Below are 17,329 nucleotides of genomic sequence, written 5' to 3'. Positions count from 1 at the left end.
TACATTTTAATAGGGAAAATTCCACTTTAGTACCCTGAACTTTTAGGGGTAGTGTTAAGTTAGTACCCGAACTTTCAAACATGTCACTGACTCACTACAATACCTAAATTTTCTAAAAGTGTCAAGTTGGTCTTTGCCATTAACCAACCATCATTTATCTGTTGAAAATGTCAAAACTACCTTTAAAAAAAGACACTGTTCATTGTCTTCTACCTTGAGACTAAACCGGTTATCTTCAAAGAAAAAGATAGAAAAAACATGAAATATGATAGAGGGAAACAATAATTGAAAGCAAAGAAATAATTAGACAAAGAATGTGTTTCAGATCTAAAGGTAGAAGACAATGGCTTCATTAGTCTAGAATCTCAAACACCTCAACCAGTTCAGTCTCAAGGTAGAAGACAATGAACAATGTCTTCATTTGAAGGGTAGTTTTGACATTTTTCAATAGATAGCTAACAATCAATTAACAGCAGGGACCAGCTTGACACTTTTTAAAAATTTAGGTACTGCAGTGACACGTTTGAAAGTTCAGGTACTAACTTGACACTACCCCGAAAGTTTAGGGTACTAAAGTGGAATTTTCCCATTCCAATATATAACCCATGATTGGGTCAAATGATTCATTTGCCCAGGTTGATAGATATCCAATCAAGTCAAGAATCTTTATATCAAATTGTAGGTTTTAAGATTATTGGACCCAAAAAAGGAGTCGGGTGATGTTCTAATGGTTTGAACATTAGGGTAAACAATGGGTTGAAAATATTATTTTGATTTCTAAACCAACGGGACCATATTTTGCTCATTTTAACAAGAAGAGCAAATTTTCCTCCAAGACCTAGCACACCTAGGGCCTCTATTGAGGAGATCGGATTTGGTCCTCACAAGACCACACTCACACCATACTCAAAGCCAATTGCAAAAAATGTATCAGAAATATCTCCATACTTGTATGCACTACTTTGAAAATTGGACCAGACTAGATGGTCGAACCATTTGGCCTAGGAATCAGTTAGGTCACTGGTTCTATTCTGGCCTTGAACCATTATTTTTACAAAAACCGTTTAAAGGGTCAAAGAATTGCTGACCCTGATGGTTTAATTGTTAAATTGTTCGACACGATTAACAATTTTTGGGTGCTTTCAAACTAATTCCAATTTTTTATTTATTTTAAAATAAAAAAAATTGAAAAAAAAGACTTTCATATCCTATAATTTTGTTCGATTATTTCCAATGGCCAAGATTAGTTAGGTTTTTAACTTTTCCACTTTGATTTTGAGTTTTCTAGGTTGTAAACAATAAAAAGAATTGCAAATCTGAAACGTTGATCAATCATAGATGCAAAAGATGAGAGATAAGAGACTGATCTCATCTGAGATTTGAAATCGGAAATACACAAATAAAACAAATATGGTCTAAGGATCTAAGAGAGATTTAGAGCGATAAAAAAGATCTAAGAGGCTAAATGGTGCTGCAACGATGGTGATGATGAATATGGCAATAGCTGCCATTGGAGCTTCCTTCTCTTCTTCTTCTCAGGAAAATGGTGCAGTAACTACGAATAGTGAACACAACATGCCGCCAGCACTTCCTCCTCCTCCTCGCACTCCTCTATGATAATAATGTACAGTTTGATCCATTCAAACCGAACGGTTTAATCATTAACCCGAAAATTAAAGGTTAAGCGGTTTCATTTTCGAATCGATTTTTGAAACCATGGTTATATGTTTTTATTCATGGGAGATAGTTCTCCGTGTCCGAGGTCCGAGGAGAGAGTGAGAGATATAAGCAGGGGGGGCAATGGACCAGAGTCTCAGGAAGCAGGTTTAGATTTTAGATAGGAAAACACCCAATCAAAAGGGTCTTTGAGTTCCACGTGTCGTCAGATGGAGCTAGCGTATCGGAGAGAGAGAGATTGTGGTTTGTGGATAGAAAAATCAAAAACGGATGGACGAAAGAAAGAAAGATGGTTTCACTTGCAAGCAGTTTTGTTCCATAAGCTAGTAAAGGAAGAAGAAAGCAGAGGGAGAGAGAGAGAGAGAGAAAGAGGACAAACAGAAATCAAGCCAGAGAGAAGACATAGTTGTTATTTGTTTGGGAGGAGGCCATGGCGATGGCGTGCACAGGCGCATCCTCGATGGCGGCAGCCGTATTAGGGCCTCGTCTCCCCACCTCCAAGCCCTCACGCAGCTCCGCCTTACCTTACCTCCCACCTTGCCCAGCTACTCTGTCTTTCTCGACCTCCTCCTTCCACGTTTCAGGTTCTAATCTCTCTCTGTATTCCTCCTTCCTTTCATTTTGTCGTAATTTTTTAGGAGAGAGAAGTGGTATAATATGCTGAATCACAACAAGTTTTTCAGTTTCCTGACCGTAATTTCCGCTGTAAATTTTTTATTGAACATTGTCCACTTTTATCATCTTGTTGCAAAATTAGGGGGAAAGTTGAGATTAATACATTAATTTGGAGTATAGCTACACTAGCCAAGTTAACGGATTCAGGTCCTGTTTCAGAAAGCCCTCTAATTCCACAATGTTAATAGCATAAATCTTCTGATTGAATTTTGGAGTTAATATACAGAAATGGGTATTTTTGTTGCGAGATGTCAAATATCTAACCCGCTTACCGAGATGGATTCATCGGCGAGATGCTCGAATGGAATAGAAAGCTAGTCACATTAAAACTATAGCTTTTGCAGGGAGAAGCTCCCTGTTAAATGTTGTTTACTGTAAGGGGGAAATAAGAGAATGATCAATATGTGCCTTTTGCGTTGCCATTTAAGATTGAAATTTCAATGGGAACTGAATTTTAGGCTATGTTTGGTTTGAAGGAAAAGGTAGGGGAAAGGAAGGGAAAGATAGGGAAACCTATGCAAGGCTTGTAAAGGTTTTCTTACCTTTGCCTTCCTTTCCCTACCTTTATAAGCCTTGTATAGGTTTCCCTGTCTTTCCCTTCCTTTCCCTACCTTTTCCTTCAAACCAAACATAGCTTAAGAGTTCAATCATCGGAAATGACACAAAATCAACTGAAGTCACAGGTGAAACTGACATTATGTTGAGTACTTCTTGTGATGTTTATGGGACCTTAAACCCCCTATTGATTGTTAATTTGGGAAGGAGAAATGCCTGATACTATTCATCTGGGGTTCATCACAATAGTTCCTTTCATGTTAATGGGTTTTTTGGGTGCTGATGCTGATCACAATAAACTAATGGAATTACGGTCTTGAGATTTTTTTATTTTTCCCTTTTCTCATCTTCCCATCTGAGACTGAGGCAAAAGGAAGCTCCAAGTCCTTGTGAAATTCCAACATGAGATCTAACCTTTTTTCTTATACCTTACACTAATTGAGCTGTCATGTCGATTAGAATGTACGGGAACTTTTTTTTTTAAAGGTAAGGTAATTTATTAAAATAAGAACCAGTACAAAGGAGCCTAGGCCATTAGAGGCTGCCTAGAACCACCACAATTACAGATACAACCAATTCTGAGATCTAAACAGACTCAAATTCTGATTTTTTTTTTGATGAATAATAATAAGTTTATTGATTTAGAAGCAACTTTAGAGTGAGTTCATACATCATCCCAACGAGACGCACGAGCTGCAGCCCCTCCTTGAGTCTTACAAGTAAACTAGGAAAGAAAAACAATAATCACAACTGAGCCCAAAATAATTCTTCCCTATTTACCCCTTGCTTAGCTAACACATCTGACAAAGTATTTGCTGATCTCCCCACCCACTGTACAGTGACCAACATATTCCTTGTCAACCAACTAAATTTCTTCATTTCATTCTTGTATCGCCACATAGTCTCTTCAGAATTTTTTAACCAACCCACCACCACTTTGGAATCCCCCTCGATTATTAGGTGTTGTACCCCCAGCTGGTTTGCAAATTGCACCCCTTGTACAGCAGCTAAGAGTTCTGCCCTGATGGAGTTCCCAATTCCCAAGGGACCTGAGTAGAGCAGCAAAATCTCTCCCTTCTCATTTCTCAAAGCACCCCCCACTCTGGATAATCCTGGATTACCCATGCTGCTTCCATCAAAGTTCAACTTTATTGAGCCTTCGGGTGGAGGAGACCAGCTTGTAATTGATTTGTCCTTTAAAGATGAGCACCTTGCTACTGTTGACCAATTTCTCCAAAGGTCATTAAAGGAGAATTGATGGAAGATTTCCAAGGTCTTTAGCCAATGTATTGCCCTGTTTAACACATAGTCTTTCAAATCTTGGCTGTTCCTTTCCTTGTCTTGAAAAATTCTGAGATTCCTTTCTTCCCAAAGAGTCCAAGTCAAAGCAGCACGAGCACATCTCCACATAATTCTCCCTATTTTTGTAGGCCAATAAAAGGTAGAATGGTTGAAGAGCATGTGAACTTTTGCTGGTAGACTCCAACTACCCCCAAACAATGAAAGTAGCCAACCCCAAAGGTCTGCAGAAAAGGGACAAGATACTAGTAGATGGTAACAATCCTCACCGTGAGCTCTATAGAGGATACACCAATTAGGAGAAATACAGAGAAAAGGTCTTCTCTTTTGTAGGTTGTCTAAAGTGTTTACTTTCCCATGGAATACTTCCCAACAAAAAGCCATAATTTTTGGGGGAACTGGCCTGCACCAAATTTCTTTAGATGGAAAGGGTTGGTGAGAAGAAAGTTGAGAGATGGGCTTGAAGAAAGAAGCACAAGAGAAGGTTCCAATGGGTCTAGGAGTCCAAACTCTCTTATCTGGCTTGGAGGGATCCAAACAAACCTGATTAAGACAACCAAGCAAAATAGAAAGAGACTCAATTTCAGCATCCCTAAGTCCTCTACGAAACCCAAAATCCCAAGTAGGATCTAAGGGTGTTCCCAAAGGTGAAACAAATTTTGAGACCACCTATTTTTTGTACAAAGAAATAGAAAAAAGCGAAGGGAACAAGTCCTTTAACGGTGAGTCTCCTACCCAAATATCCTCCCAAAAAAGAACAGAGTTGCCAGAACAAACTTCATACCTGATAAAATTGAGGAATTGAGGAAGGGTGTTGTGAATAGCCTTCCACGGTGCTACTAGGTTAGCTTGCCTCGATACACCAGCATCCCATCCGTTCTCTGACCTCCCATGAATGCTTCCCACCACCTCATGCCACAATCTCTCTCTTTCCAAAGGCCATCTCCACAACCATTTCCCTAACAGAGCTTGATTCTTTCTAATTACCCTCCCAATTCCCAAGCCCCCCTCTTCTTTACTTCTGCACACAATTTCCCAATTAACCAAGTGATCCTTTTTCCCTTGTCCCGGCTCCCATAAGAAGTCTCTCAACAACTTCTCCAGTTTCCTGGCTTCCCTAACTGGTATCCTAAAGACAGACAAATAATAGGTAGGTAAGTTAGCTAAGGTAGCTCTTATTAGGGTAATTCTCCCTCCTAAAGAGATATAGTTCCTCTTCCATGAGGCTAATCTCTTCTCAAACTTTTCTATCACTAGGGTCCAAAATCTACTCTCCCTAGGATTTGCCCCTAAAGGAAGCCCTAAATATGACATAGGCCAAGCAGACGTAGAACACTCAAGACACTCCGCAATAGCCTCAACCTCCCCTACCTCCAAATTTATACCCGCTATGCAGCTCTTTTCTAGATTTATTCTCAAATTAGAGACACTTTCAAATCCTTTTATTATCTCCTTTAGGTTTGCTACCTTTTCACTATTACCTCCTTCACAAAAAATCATTAGGTCATCTGCAAACTGAAGGTGGGTGATAGGGACTTGGTGTCTCCCTATTCTCCAACCCCTAATGGCATATTCGCTGTCAGCCTTAATAATGATCCTACTAATCACATCAGCTACTAAGGTAAAAAGGAAGGGTGAAAGTGGATCCCCTTGCCTGACTCCCCTGCAAGCTGGAAAGAAGTCTCTCACCGTACCATTTACCAGAATAGAGTAGTGACAAGTACTGATACACCCAAAGATCCAACTACACCACTTGTCCCCAAGTCCACAGTTTTGCATAACCTCCAATAGAAACTTCCAGTCCACCAAATCATAGGCCTTTTCAAGATCCAATTTACAAATGAATCCTTTCTTACTAGACCTTTTCATTTCCTCCACACACTCATTCGCAATTAAGATCTGATGCCGACACCTCAAAATTTATACACACTCATTTCACTCAAATTCTGATTTTTAAACAACTCCGATGCCGACACCCAGGACAAAAGTTTACCCACAGCTATCTACACCATTTCCTCTGAAGATTTAGATTTGCCCTGAAAAATTCTGTTATTTCTTTCAATCCAGATAGTCCAAAGCACAGCAGCCGGGATAGTCTTCCAAACCAAGATACCTTTCTTGCTGAGACCGTCAATCTGCCAACACAACAGCAGATCCTTCACAGAAATTGGCATTACCCAGCTGATTTCCAAAGCTTGGAGAAAATGCCTCAGAAATTGGCATTACCCAGCAGTTCCTTCATAGAATGTACGGGAACTCACTAGCATGGTATTCAGTTTTTCTTGTGTCATATTAGGCTTACCATCGTGTATGGGTTCATCATTCGACTTCTAAGTCCAATCTTTTCATTGCTTTGGAGGCAGAGGAATCATTTATTTTGTCTACAATATTTGGATTAATCAAGTAAGCTAAACTGGAACTTCTGGAATACTGTATCTTCATCCATGAGAATGACCAAGGGGCATTTATTCATCATTTTCTTGTATTGTTGTTGTTGAGGTGGTGGTGGTTTTGTGCCATGTATATCTTAGAACCTGGAGATATTTAAAAGAATTAATAGAAAATCAAATGTTGAAACATAGAACCAGCAGTGCTGATAAAAAAAATAGAACCAACAATTTGTCATTATATTGAACATCCTTCGCTTCGGAAAAGAAAAGGAACTGAACTTCCATGAGATCCTAAAACCATAGGTGTATTACTTTTTGGAATCTTTTTGAAACAGAGAATGGCAGGCTTATCTAGGGTTCCCCATAGTATATGTTTAAAAAACAGAGAGAGCACTTATTTCTCTACAGTGTTTTTAGATTAATCAAGGTAGCTAAACTGGAACTTTTCCATGACCAGAGGGTATTAATTTGGGATTGTCTTGTCTTATTGTTATTGTGTCTTTGTTCTATGTATATCTTAAAATCTGGATACATTCAAAAAGATAAATAAATACAAATCAAATGTTGATGAAACATAGAACCAACAATTTATCATTACATTGCATCTTCTTTGGTTTAGCAAACAAAGGAAACTGAATTTTGGGATTCCTTATGAAACAGAGAATCACAGGCTTACTTCACTTCAGGTCAGAGCTTCTTCCTCAGAAGAAACATCTGGTTCGGTTGAAGTTGGAGAGGTATTCACAGACTTGAAGGAGAAGGTGGGTGGTGCAACTATCTTGATCTCTGTACCATTGAGTTAAAATAAAGCCTGTATGGATGATCAGATTCCATTAGTCACATGTCTAGACATGACATGGCCTTTGATTCACATTTGATCTTGTGGTGTTGGGAAAACTGTTTATAGGGTCTGACAGCTTAGTGACATGTGACCCACCTTTTCCCTACTGATTTATTCATTACTTGATCATGGTTTTAAAAGGCTTTGAGGCGAGGTGTTGAGGCATATGCCTCGAGGTGAGATCAAGGTTCAAAATATTGATACAGGCCGATATGCCAGTTGGGGCGTATTGGCCTGTATCTTAGCTCGTTTTTTTCTGTCTACCCCCTGAACCAGGTCAGACCCCAAAACACCCACTATAGGAGTGTATTGGGAAGCCACTGATACGGTATGTATTGGCTGATACGGCCCAATACGTATCCAAATTTTGAACCTTGGGTGAGATGGAGCCAAAATGCCTAGCCTCAAGCTCCTTATTACTGTGACAAGAGGCTACAGCTTCGCGTTTGATGAGGCATCAACATTAAAATTAAAAAAAAAAAAAAAAAAGTGAAGAATTTAAAATATAGCAAATTATAATACTCCTTAGAACTCAAGAAAACTTGATTATCTAGTTGGTTATAAATAAAATAAAAGAATATAACTTCAAATATCTCTCTCAACCCAAAAGTATCAGTTTAATGTACCACATGTGATACAAGCATCTCCATTTAGAGCTTTAATTGGGTCAGATTTGTATCATATCAACCCAAATTCAAATCCAACCTGAAAATGAATCAGATCTAGGGATCTCGGATCAGATTTTGATCCTTTCTTGCTTGGATTGGTTTCATATTTAATCCAAGTCTGTTTTACTGCCTTTAAAATGAAGAAAATTTTAAAAAAGTTAATGTCTTTGTAACTTATATATAATTAATTTATATAAATATGGAATATTGAATTTATTAGTTTTTAGTTATAAAATTTAATTGGTCTTGAATCTTAATTGGATTGGATGGGGTTAAATCCTCATCTGATCCAATTATTAAGCAATATAGCCTATAACATCCGAATCCAAAATAGTAGAATTGGATGTTGGATTGGGAATTGGACTTTCAGGGTCCATCCCTATCTCCATTTATACACCCATGATACATGACAATGGGATCCACCGATTGCAAACATAAAATAATAATTCTGGTTTTTCTTTAATGAAAGTAAATAAAATAAAAGTAATAATATACCAAAAATTGAACAAAATTGTCAAATAACTTTTATCCACTCTCAATTACTTACAAGCCATCTAGTTCCAATAAAGGAATTGTATATAATGAAAAGTATTCATTTAAAAAAATTTTAATTTAGGTAGAAATGGGGGCATCAGCTGATGCGTATTGTATAGGTGACCCTCCGGTGAGTGTTTCGGGGTTTGGCCTGCTTCACAGGGTAGACAGGCCTTAAACCAACTCCCATGAACCAACTTGTAAAAAAAACTAAAAAAATATGAAAGGCCGCCAAAGATACAGACCAATATGCCCCATCTGGCATTCAGCCAGTATCAATATTTAGAACCTTGGGCTGGTTGTAGCAGACTTGGGATCAAATTCCACCTGCACCAGGGTTGGGGGGTTATGGGTTTAGGGGATGGGCTACACCCCCTGTTGTGTAACCCCACGGAGCAAATAGATATATGAATAATCTAGTAATATGCAAAGTAAATGGATTATTTTATTTAGGTAAGGAAGGCCATAACCATGGAACAAAATAAAATATAAAATTTCAAATATGTAGGCTCCAGATTAGAAAGTATATGGAAGTAAATATATAAATTTTCTATGAAAGAAATAAACCATTCTAACATACATAAAAAAATTATATAATATATATTAAATGTGCATATTACTTTGAGGCTTATACCTCACCTTTCCAACACCTAACCACCTTGCATTAAACAGAACAGAATGGTGAAATATCGATAAAAAAAAAGAACACAGTGGTGAAATAGGATTCATGTAATCAACCCCATATAGTCGGGATAAGGTTTAAATGATGATGATGACGATGACTTGACTATACGTGTGCTTTTTTCTTGCCATTTAAAGTGGGATGCAGTCGAAAATAAGTCTACAGTACTACTTTATGGAGGTGGGGCAATAGTAGCAGTTTGGCTATCTTCAGTTGTGGTTGGTGCCATTAATTCGGTTCCTTTGGTATGTGATCTTTCTGGTTTTCTAATTAAAATGAAGTGTTACATTACTTTTTGGCCTCTGCATCACTAAGGGGGCGTTCTTTTTTTGGATTTTTGAGAGGGGGAAAGTTGGTCAATGGGATTTTGATTTCCATTGACCAAGAATCCCACATTCTTTTTTCAGGTTTATGTGGGGATAAGGGATATCCATCTCCTAGGTGGGTAAATAACTTTTCCACCTAAGGAGAAAGTTACCAACACTTGAATGGGACAAAAATGCCCATTTTAATAATGGATTTTTATGGCTAAAATGGCCATTGCCTTATTTACATGAGAAATCAAAGAACATAGGTAAATGCACTTACCCAAGTAAGTGTTTTCCAGGAAAAAACTTACCCAGGTAAACTGCATTTATCTGGGTAAGTAACTTACCGAAAAGTGAATGGGGTCTAAGAGTTAGAAACACCACAAGTGAAAAACAGATGAACAAAGTATTCATTTATCTTCACCAATCACCACAGAAAGCATAAGATAACTTAGGCCCTGTTCATTTTTCGGTAAGTTACTTACCCGGGTAAATGCAGTTACCTAGGTAAGTTTTTCCTGGGAAACACTTACCTGGGTAAGTGCATTTACCCATGTTCTTTTATTTCTCATGTAAATAAGGCAATGACCATTTTAGCCATAAAAGTCCATTATTAAAATGGGCATTTTTGTCCCATTCAAGTGTTGGCAACTTTCCCCCTAGGTGGGAAAGTTATTTACCCACCTAGGAGATGGGTATCACTTACCCGGATAAGTGATACCTAGGAAAATGAACTTTCCCACATAAATCTGAAAAAAGGACAAGGGATTCTTGGTCAATGGAAACCAAAATCCCATTGACCAACTTTCCCCCTCTCAAAATCTGAAAAAAGAACGCCCCCTAAATGAATTATGCTGAAATCTTTTCTTGTTCTCTTGCCAGCTTCCAAAGATCATGGAATTAGTAGGGCTTGGATACACCGGTTGGTTTGTCTACCGATACCTCCTCTTCAAGGTAAAATCTGAAAGACTAGTAAACTTACAGATTATGTAATCAGAATTATCTCCCAATATGATCCATGTTCCTAATTAAGTAGTGATATGGGAAAAGGCATTCTTTCATTTACTGCTTTGATATGCATTTAGTGGCAAATTTTGCTAGCTCTAAGAATTTCTTTTTTATACCCTATACCCAAGTCAGATGAGAATTACCATATTAACATGGAGTGGAAAAACTGTAGATGCCATTAGTATGGCTTTTGGACAATGGCTAAGGATTACTGACATTAGAGTCAACTGCCGACCTTGGCAATTGATAAATATTATTTTTCTATGTTCAAGATAAATGACACATAAATTTACTTATACAAACCAAATGTTATTAACTAATATGCCTGAATTATTCAGTCAAGCAGAAAGGAACTAGCTACTGACATTGAAGCATTGAAGAAAAAGATTACTGGAAGCGAATAGAGCCAAATGAGTTGGGTGGTGAAGTGTATCATAATACATCTAGTCCGGCTCATTGATTCAATGTGTTCTCTAGATCTCCCATATAAGAGACATTTAAATCCTGTACTGTAAGTGCATTCTCTTTGTTTTCCTTTTGCTTTATACCAACCAGCCTGTTTCTTGGAATGACAATGAGCAATTTTCTTAATAACTAATTGCAAAGATTCTGTGTTGGTCGAGTCTGAGTTCGTCTACCATGGTGGACCTAGATACCCAAATCTAATTTTCCGTGAAATTCTAGTAAATATTTAATTTGCAACTCTTGGAAAATTTGCTCCAGACATGTGTAGGGCGAAGAAATCACTCGTTGTGTAGTAGCATTTCAACTAGCATATTTACAATTGACCTGTTTGTCTACCCGCATGGATGGAACCCCAAATAAAATAAAGATCAAGGATCATTTGGTTCATAGTCGGAATCGGAATCAGAATCAGAAGTCTATTCTCTCACCTGTCTTTTTTCTTTTGTTTTTTTGAAGGGCTACACAACAGGGGTAGCTCATCCCCCAATTGATAACCCCCCCAACAAAGGTTCCGGCGGGATTCAATCCCAAGTCTCCACTACGACTAGTAGGAGACCTTACCAACCAATTGGCTGACATTCAGACTGGAATCAGAATTGACTAGAATGGATTCTCATTTCCGATGAAGGGGGAGGGAATGGTCATTCCCCAATGTTATTTCACCAGGCAAGGGAATCAGATTCTAATTTTGTCCAATCAAACAGTTTAAATCGGATCCATTTGATTCCAATTTCAGACCCCTATTTTGGCAAACCAAATGGATCCTAATAGTTAGAAGCAAGGATCAAAAAGTCACAACGTATCGGCCCATATCGGGGGCTTCCCGATACACACCTACAAGGGGAGGTTCGGGTCAGACCCTGGTTCAAAGGGTAGAGGAGCCTTAAACTGACCCTTCTGAACTAGATTGAAAAAAAAAAAAAACCCTAAAAAACTGACCCTTCTAAGAAGGGCCCATTTGTCGTGGCTTTATCTTTCTTCTCTTTTGATCTTGAAATTGTTAGAGTTTGCAAAAGATTGTGGTTGATTGCAATCCTCAAATGTTGGTGTGTGAGAGTTTCTTGCAATGTGAGTGTGTAAAAGGGAAGGAGCAACCTCTTTCTCTCTAGGCAAGGCTATTTGTAGCCTAGGATTAGGTTTGCCACTTCAACCCACTTTGCTAACCAATCCCATGTAAGTGGGATATTGGGTTAGGGTTAACTCCAATGCATTCACCATTATGTAAGAGACTAAGAGTTTGTGATCTTGTCAATGGGGCCACCCTATTACAATAGGACATGGCCTAATTGGACTCAATACACTTGGATCCTTGCGCCACAGGGTCATGTTCCATAGACTTAGACTATAGGCCCATGGAGGTCCATATTAACTTGTAATGGCTAACATGGAAATTAAGCCCATTTATTTTACTTAGAAATTCACATGTCTACACCCACAAATGTAAAACTTGGCCCACTATGATCTTTTATTTTGAAATCAAAAGCAACTAAATCTCCGAAACCTTAAAATCTCTACTACAATTAGGATCTTTGTCACCCCAGCCCGTATGTTCGAATTCAAAGGAGAACCATTGGAAAGATGAGATGTCTCGGACTTATAGATATAATGCCCATTGCAAGACAGGAAACCTTAATTTCACTATTATTTTTTTCCTTCCTTTCTTTTTTGAGGATCTTTTGTCATGAGGAAGAAGATGATGAACAATACTCCTGACATACATGATAAAATCGTTTATAATTTGAAGGGGTAATACGGGGAATTTGATAAAATCATTTAGGATTTAACCGTAGATGAATGATAGGGAGTTTAAGAGAAACATAAAAAAGTTATAGTGAGTTTTAGATAATATATATATCCCTGTATTAAAACCTCGCCTGGGTTTGCCGACAATCATATAAACCTCCTCTGTTTTTTACGGTAACAAAACTTCCACTGTAGATTAGGAAAAAAAAAAAGTGCACAGCTACATAATGATCTTTCTAATTGAAACACTGAAGTTACGATCAAACCCACCTTTGTTTCATTGTAAAAATGTTGATCACTCTGAGCATCTTCAGTCATGAATCAAACGTCCTTGATCCCTTCTCCATGGACATGTGGGATTGGCTCGAGGGATTCCCCTTCCCCAGCAATTTTTAATCACATAGTTTGATAGCTCGCGTGCTCAAGGCGAACATGCCTGAGACGAAGATGGAAGAGGTTAAGGTAGAGGTTGAGGATGGAAGATCGTCTAGATCAACAATGTGAAGAGCTGTGAGAATGAGGTGAAGAACGATACTTTGGATTGCACCAAATGGTGTAGTGGCAAGCTCCTGAGGTTCCAAACTTCTTGTTATAAAAAACGCAAAGGTTGATCAAGTGAGAGATGTGATGGAAGATGGAATGCTGACTGCAATCATGCCGAAGGATGAGGTGAAGAAACCCAATCTGAAGTTGACTGAGATCTCTGGTTAAGTCCATAACGTCCACAAAATAGAAAATCCAACCACTATTTCCCTACTTTTCCTTTTTATTTTTATGGTTTGTAAGGGTGGTAAATGGTAGCAAATGAGAACAAAAAATTGCAATCCCATCTAAGGGTCTCAATGGACCGGTTTTGGATTGGACCCCGTCCAGTCCAAAATCAATTTGGATGGATTGGACGGACCAACAAAACATATTGGATTGGGTAAATCAGGTCCAAAATATTTATTAGATTGGATTGGACCTGGTCCATCCATAATAAATTTATATTGGATTGAGTTGGATTAAGCCAATACTTGGTCCAGACATTGAATTGGACCAGTCCAAAATATTCATTGGATTGGATTAGACCTAATCCATTTCTAATGGAATCACATTGGACTGGATCGGGTTGGATCAAATCCAATCCAGTCTGAAAAATGTCATTTTGGTTTCAAATGAAGGAACAAAACTGCATTGCTTCAAATTTGAACCGTCTTCTAACCCTAATAAAACTGTGTTTTTTTGAAAGTTTCAGGGTGGGTTTTATTCAATATTGCATTGCTTCGAATTCAAACGATCTTATTAGGTGCTAAACTTTAAATTCAACATTGCATTGCCCTTATTCTTTTCCTTCTGTTCAAATTTTTGTAGTAATGAGTATCAAAGGGGTGGTGGCGCAGTTGGCTAGCGCGTAGGTCTCATAGCTTAAGAGTGATCCTGAGGTCGAGAGTTCGAGCCTCTCTCACCCCATTTCATCCCTTTTCTTTTTCTTAATCCATTTCGTATGCCTTGGGCCCAGGTAACAATGGTGGATGCCTGGAAACGGGATCTGCTCCTAACACATGGGCGCCTCAAACACCATACATTGGGAATATCTCTCGTGAATAATAACTTATAAGTACGGGAGATGTTTCCAATATATGGTAGGATGTGCATGTAATGTCGGTGTGAGGCGCCCGGTGTGAGGAGATCTGGCCTCGGATGCCTGATCCAAACTTGGCCCAGATTTACAAAAAAAAAAAAATACATCGGAATATAGATGTGAGCAGACTCGGTTACTGTTTCTTTAGAAGGCCAATTCTGTCACTGTAAAAGCTCAATTTGGAAGGAGTACAAATACAAATATATACAGTGCAAATACATACAAAATAATACAGAATACAAGGTTTTTTTTTCTTCTTTTCTCTTTTTCTTCTTTTTTCTTTTTACGAGGCTCTTTGTTGCTCTTGGAAGATAAGTGTGTTTGTCTTCCTCCTGTAAATTTTCTATTGATGATTTAATGAAAGTGTTATTGATAAAAAAATAAATAAAAAAAAAGGTTTTACACTCTACAAATTTACATTTATAGTCCTTCCAAACTAAGCTTAAAGGGATGCGAGCAGATTGTGTTACTGTTTAAGGGATGGAATTTCATTAAGAGTAACTTTGCGAGTGTGAAATTCTCAATAATGAAAGCTTTCTAAAAAAATTAAAAATATATTGTTATTCTACAGATTTTCACTAAGAATAATTCCAACAATGGAAGTTCCAACACCCTACCAACTTCAACTTACATTGCACACCTCGTTATAAAATTGGAGCCCACCATAAAAATGGACCCCTCCAAACATGAGATGTGCTGTGTCAGATGTTGTTGGTAGGGTGTTAGAACTTATTTTGTTGGTAGATGATCCGGACTTGCTCATAAAAGAGGGTTGCAATGTTGCATCACGATGGCTTCAAATGGAAGTATATTCAAATTCGGTTTGATAAGATTATTCAATAGATTCAAATTTGATAAGAAACCAACGTATTTGTGAGATTAAGATCTGAATTTAATTATAGTGAATATCTCAATAATGAAATTTTTCTTTAAAAATCTTGAACAGAAGTACTGCATGCTGCAAGTTGCACCAAACAAGTTCCCAAGGTTTAACCTGTGGCCAGCATTCGATCCGATTAATAAACAAGTCCTCTTTTAATGATTTGAGTTTAACTTGTAACACTAACGGATCGGATTTCGAATCAAATCGGATCATATCTGATGCACTGGAAGTCCCAAATTTCACTAGTTTGGTTCTTCCTCTTACTTTAAAACACCAAACATCCAAGTCATTTTATTACCTTCTGAAATCTAAGAGCCCTATTAGTATGATTGTTTTAACATAAATCACCATGTTATCATCAGAATATTATATTGATATTTACAAGTACAAATGATATAATGGGAAACCATTATATCATTCAAATGATCTGATGAGACCAACAAAACAGTAGCCTCATAATGAGTGTGAGGTAAATGCAAATGCTTAGATGGATAAATGAGAATAAGTAGACTAAGTTGGTGTGGTCATGTGCATAGAGGACCATCCACAGCACCCATTAGAAATGATCTATTATAAGTTGAAAGGTTTAGTAGAATTAGAAGTAAACTGAAAAAACTTGGGTGGAAGTAGTAACAAATGATATAAGCGCCTACAGTTTAACAATGGATATGGCATAGACCAGAACCAAATGGCGAAACAGGATTTATGTAGCTAACCCCATGTAGTTGGGACAAGGTTTAGATGTGGATGAAGTTCAAACATCTGATTTCTACCAATTTTTATTAGTTTGTAGGAAGTAAGAGCCCCGCTTTAGAGCTATGATGTAACCTTCTGATCTCTTGTGATTCGGTTCTCCCTAGAGGAAGAACTCCCTAACTCTTCTCTCAAGTTCGTGCAAGGAATGAACAGAGAAGGTCGCCAAATGTCTGTTGTTAAACCCATTAAACATTTTTCTTGTTCTGTTTCAGCATCCTCATAAATAGAGGTGTCAACAGACTAGTTTTGGGTTGGACCCCATCCAAATCAAAATCAATTTGGACACACTGGATGGGCCAACAAAACATATTAAATTGGACCAGTTCAGACTTAATGGTCCAAAGTATTTATTAGACTGGATTGAATTGGACCTGGTCCATCCGTAATAAATTTATATTGGATTGGATCAGATTGAACCAATATTCAGTTCATTGATAGAAGATAAGAATATGGGTGCCAATGGACCAAATTTGAATTAGAACAAATCTAAATTAAAAGCACTTTGAACAGATTAGACTGTCAAAACATTGAATTAGACCAGTCCAAAATAGTTCAAATTATTCATTGGATTGAATTGTACCTGGTCCATTTGTAATGGACATATTGGACTGAAATCGGATTGGACTAAATGCGGTCCAACTGACACCCCTGCTCATAACTGTATGTAACATCAAGAAGTAGAGCAGTAGCCAATACAACAATCATTCCAATGTATTTGGTCAAACCATTTTCTTCAAAATTCCATCATGTTGTCAGGGATCATATTCTAAACACAGAAAAGGGGTATTCTTCAATCTTGATGCTAGTTTCAAAAACACAGAAAAAAACATTCTTTATTATGTATGTATTTTTGTTTTCAAACTTGAAACCAAAAACATGTTTTTGAATTTTTTTTTTCATTTCAAAAACATGTTTTCCGTTAATGATTTGAGATCATGTTTCATGAATCATATAATATTTATCCATAAATTATAAATTCTAGTACAATGGATATTAGTTTTCCTTTTCATTTTTTTCTTCTAAAATGGGCTTATGCTTAGTCTAGGGGTAAGGGGGTATTAGGTATATGGACATCAATAATCAACTCTAACCCAAATTCAGATTTGAGCCCTTCTTTCCAACGGTTTATACTTTATGACCCTTTTTTCCCCTCACATATACAATAATATCAGTATCTATTGAACTCCGTTTCATCCATTTTAATAGAACTAACTACAAACA

At 37.6% G+C, this 17,329-nt stretch overlaps 1 protein-coding gene and 1 non-coding gene across 2 annotated transcripts; both read left to right on the top strand.

Annotated features, from left to right (window-relative positions):
• The first annotated feature begins 1,967 nt into the window (after window positions 1–1,967).
• On the top strand, window positions 1,968–11,262 carry LOC104593427 (protein CURVATURE THYLAKOID 1A, chloroplastic). The gene is made up of 5 exons (XM_010253259.3): window positions 1,968–2,261; window positions 7,257–7,357; window positions 9,459–9,566; window positions 10,512–10,583; window positions 10,976–11,262. Exons 1-5 carry the CDS (start codon window positions 2,108–2,110, stop codon window positions 11,039–11,041), a joined length of 501 nt encoding a protein of 166 aa, XP_010251561.1. The 5' UTR covers window positions 1,968–2,107; the 3' UTR covers window positions 11,042–11,262.
• A 2,950-nt stretch (window positions 11,263–14,212) lies between these two features.
• Window positions 14,213–14,297, top strand: TRNAM-CAU (transfer RNA methionine (anticodon CAU)). The gene is given in 2 exon segments: window positions 14,213–14,250; window positions 14,262–14,297. It is a non-coding gene; the product is annotated as a tRNA-Met (tRNA).
• The last annotated feature ends 3,032 nt before the right edge of the window (window positions 14,298–17,329 follow it).

Source organism: Nelumbo nucifera, chromosome 7 (genome assembly GCF_055504915.1).
Source record: "Nelumbo nucifera cultivar China Antique chromosome 7, China Antique-T2T, whole genome shotgun sequence".
NCBI lineage: Eukaryota > Viridiplantae > Streptophyta > Magnoliopsida > Proteales > Nelumbonaceae > Nelumbo > Nelumbo nucifera.
Note: the sequence above shows the minus strand (reverse complement) of the source record. Positions and strands in the feature narration are given on the sequence as shown.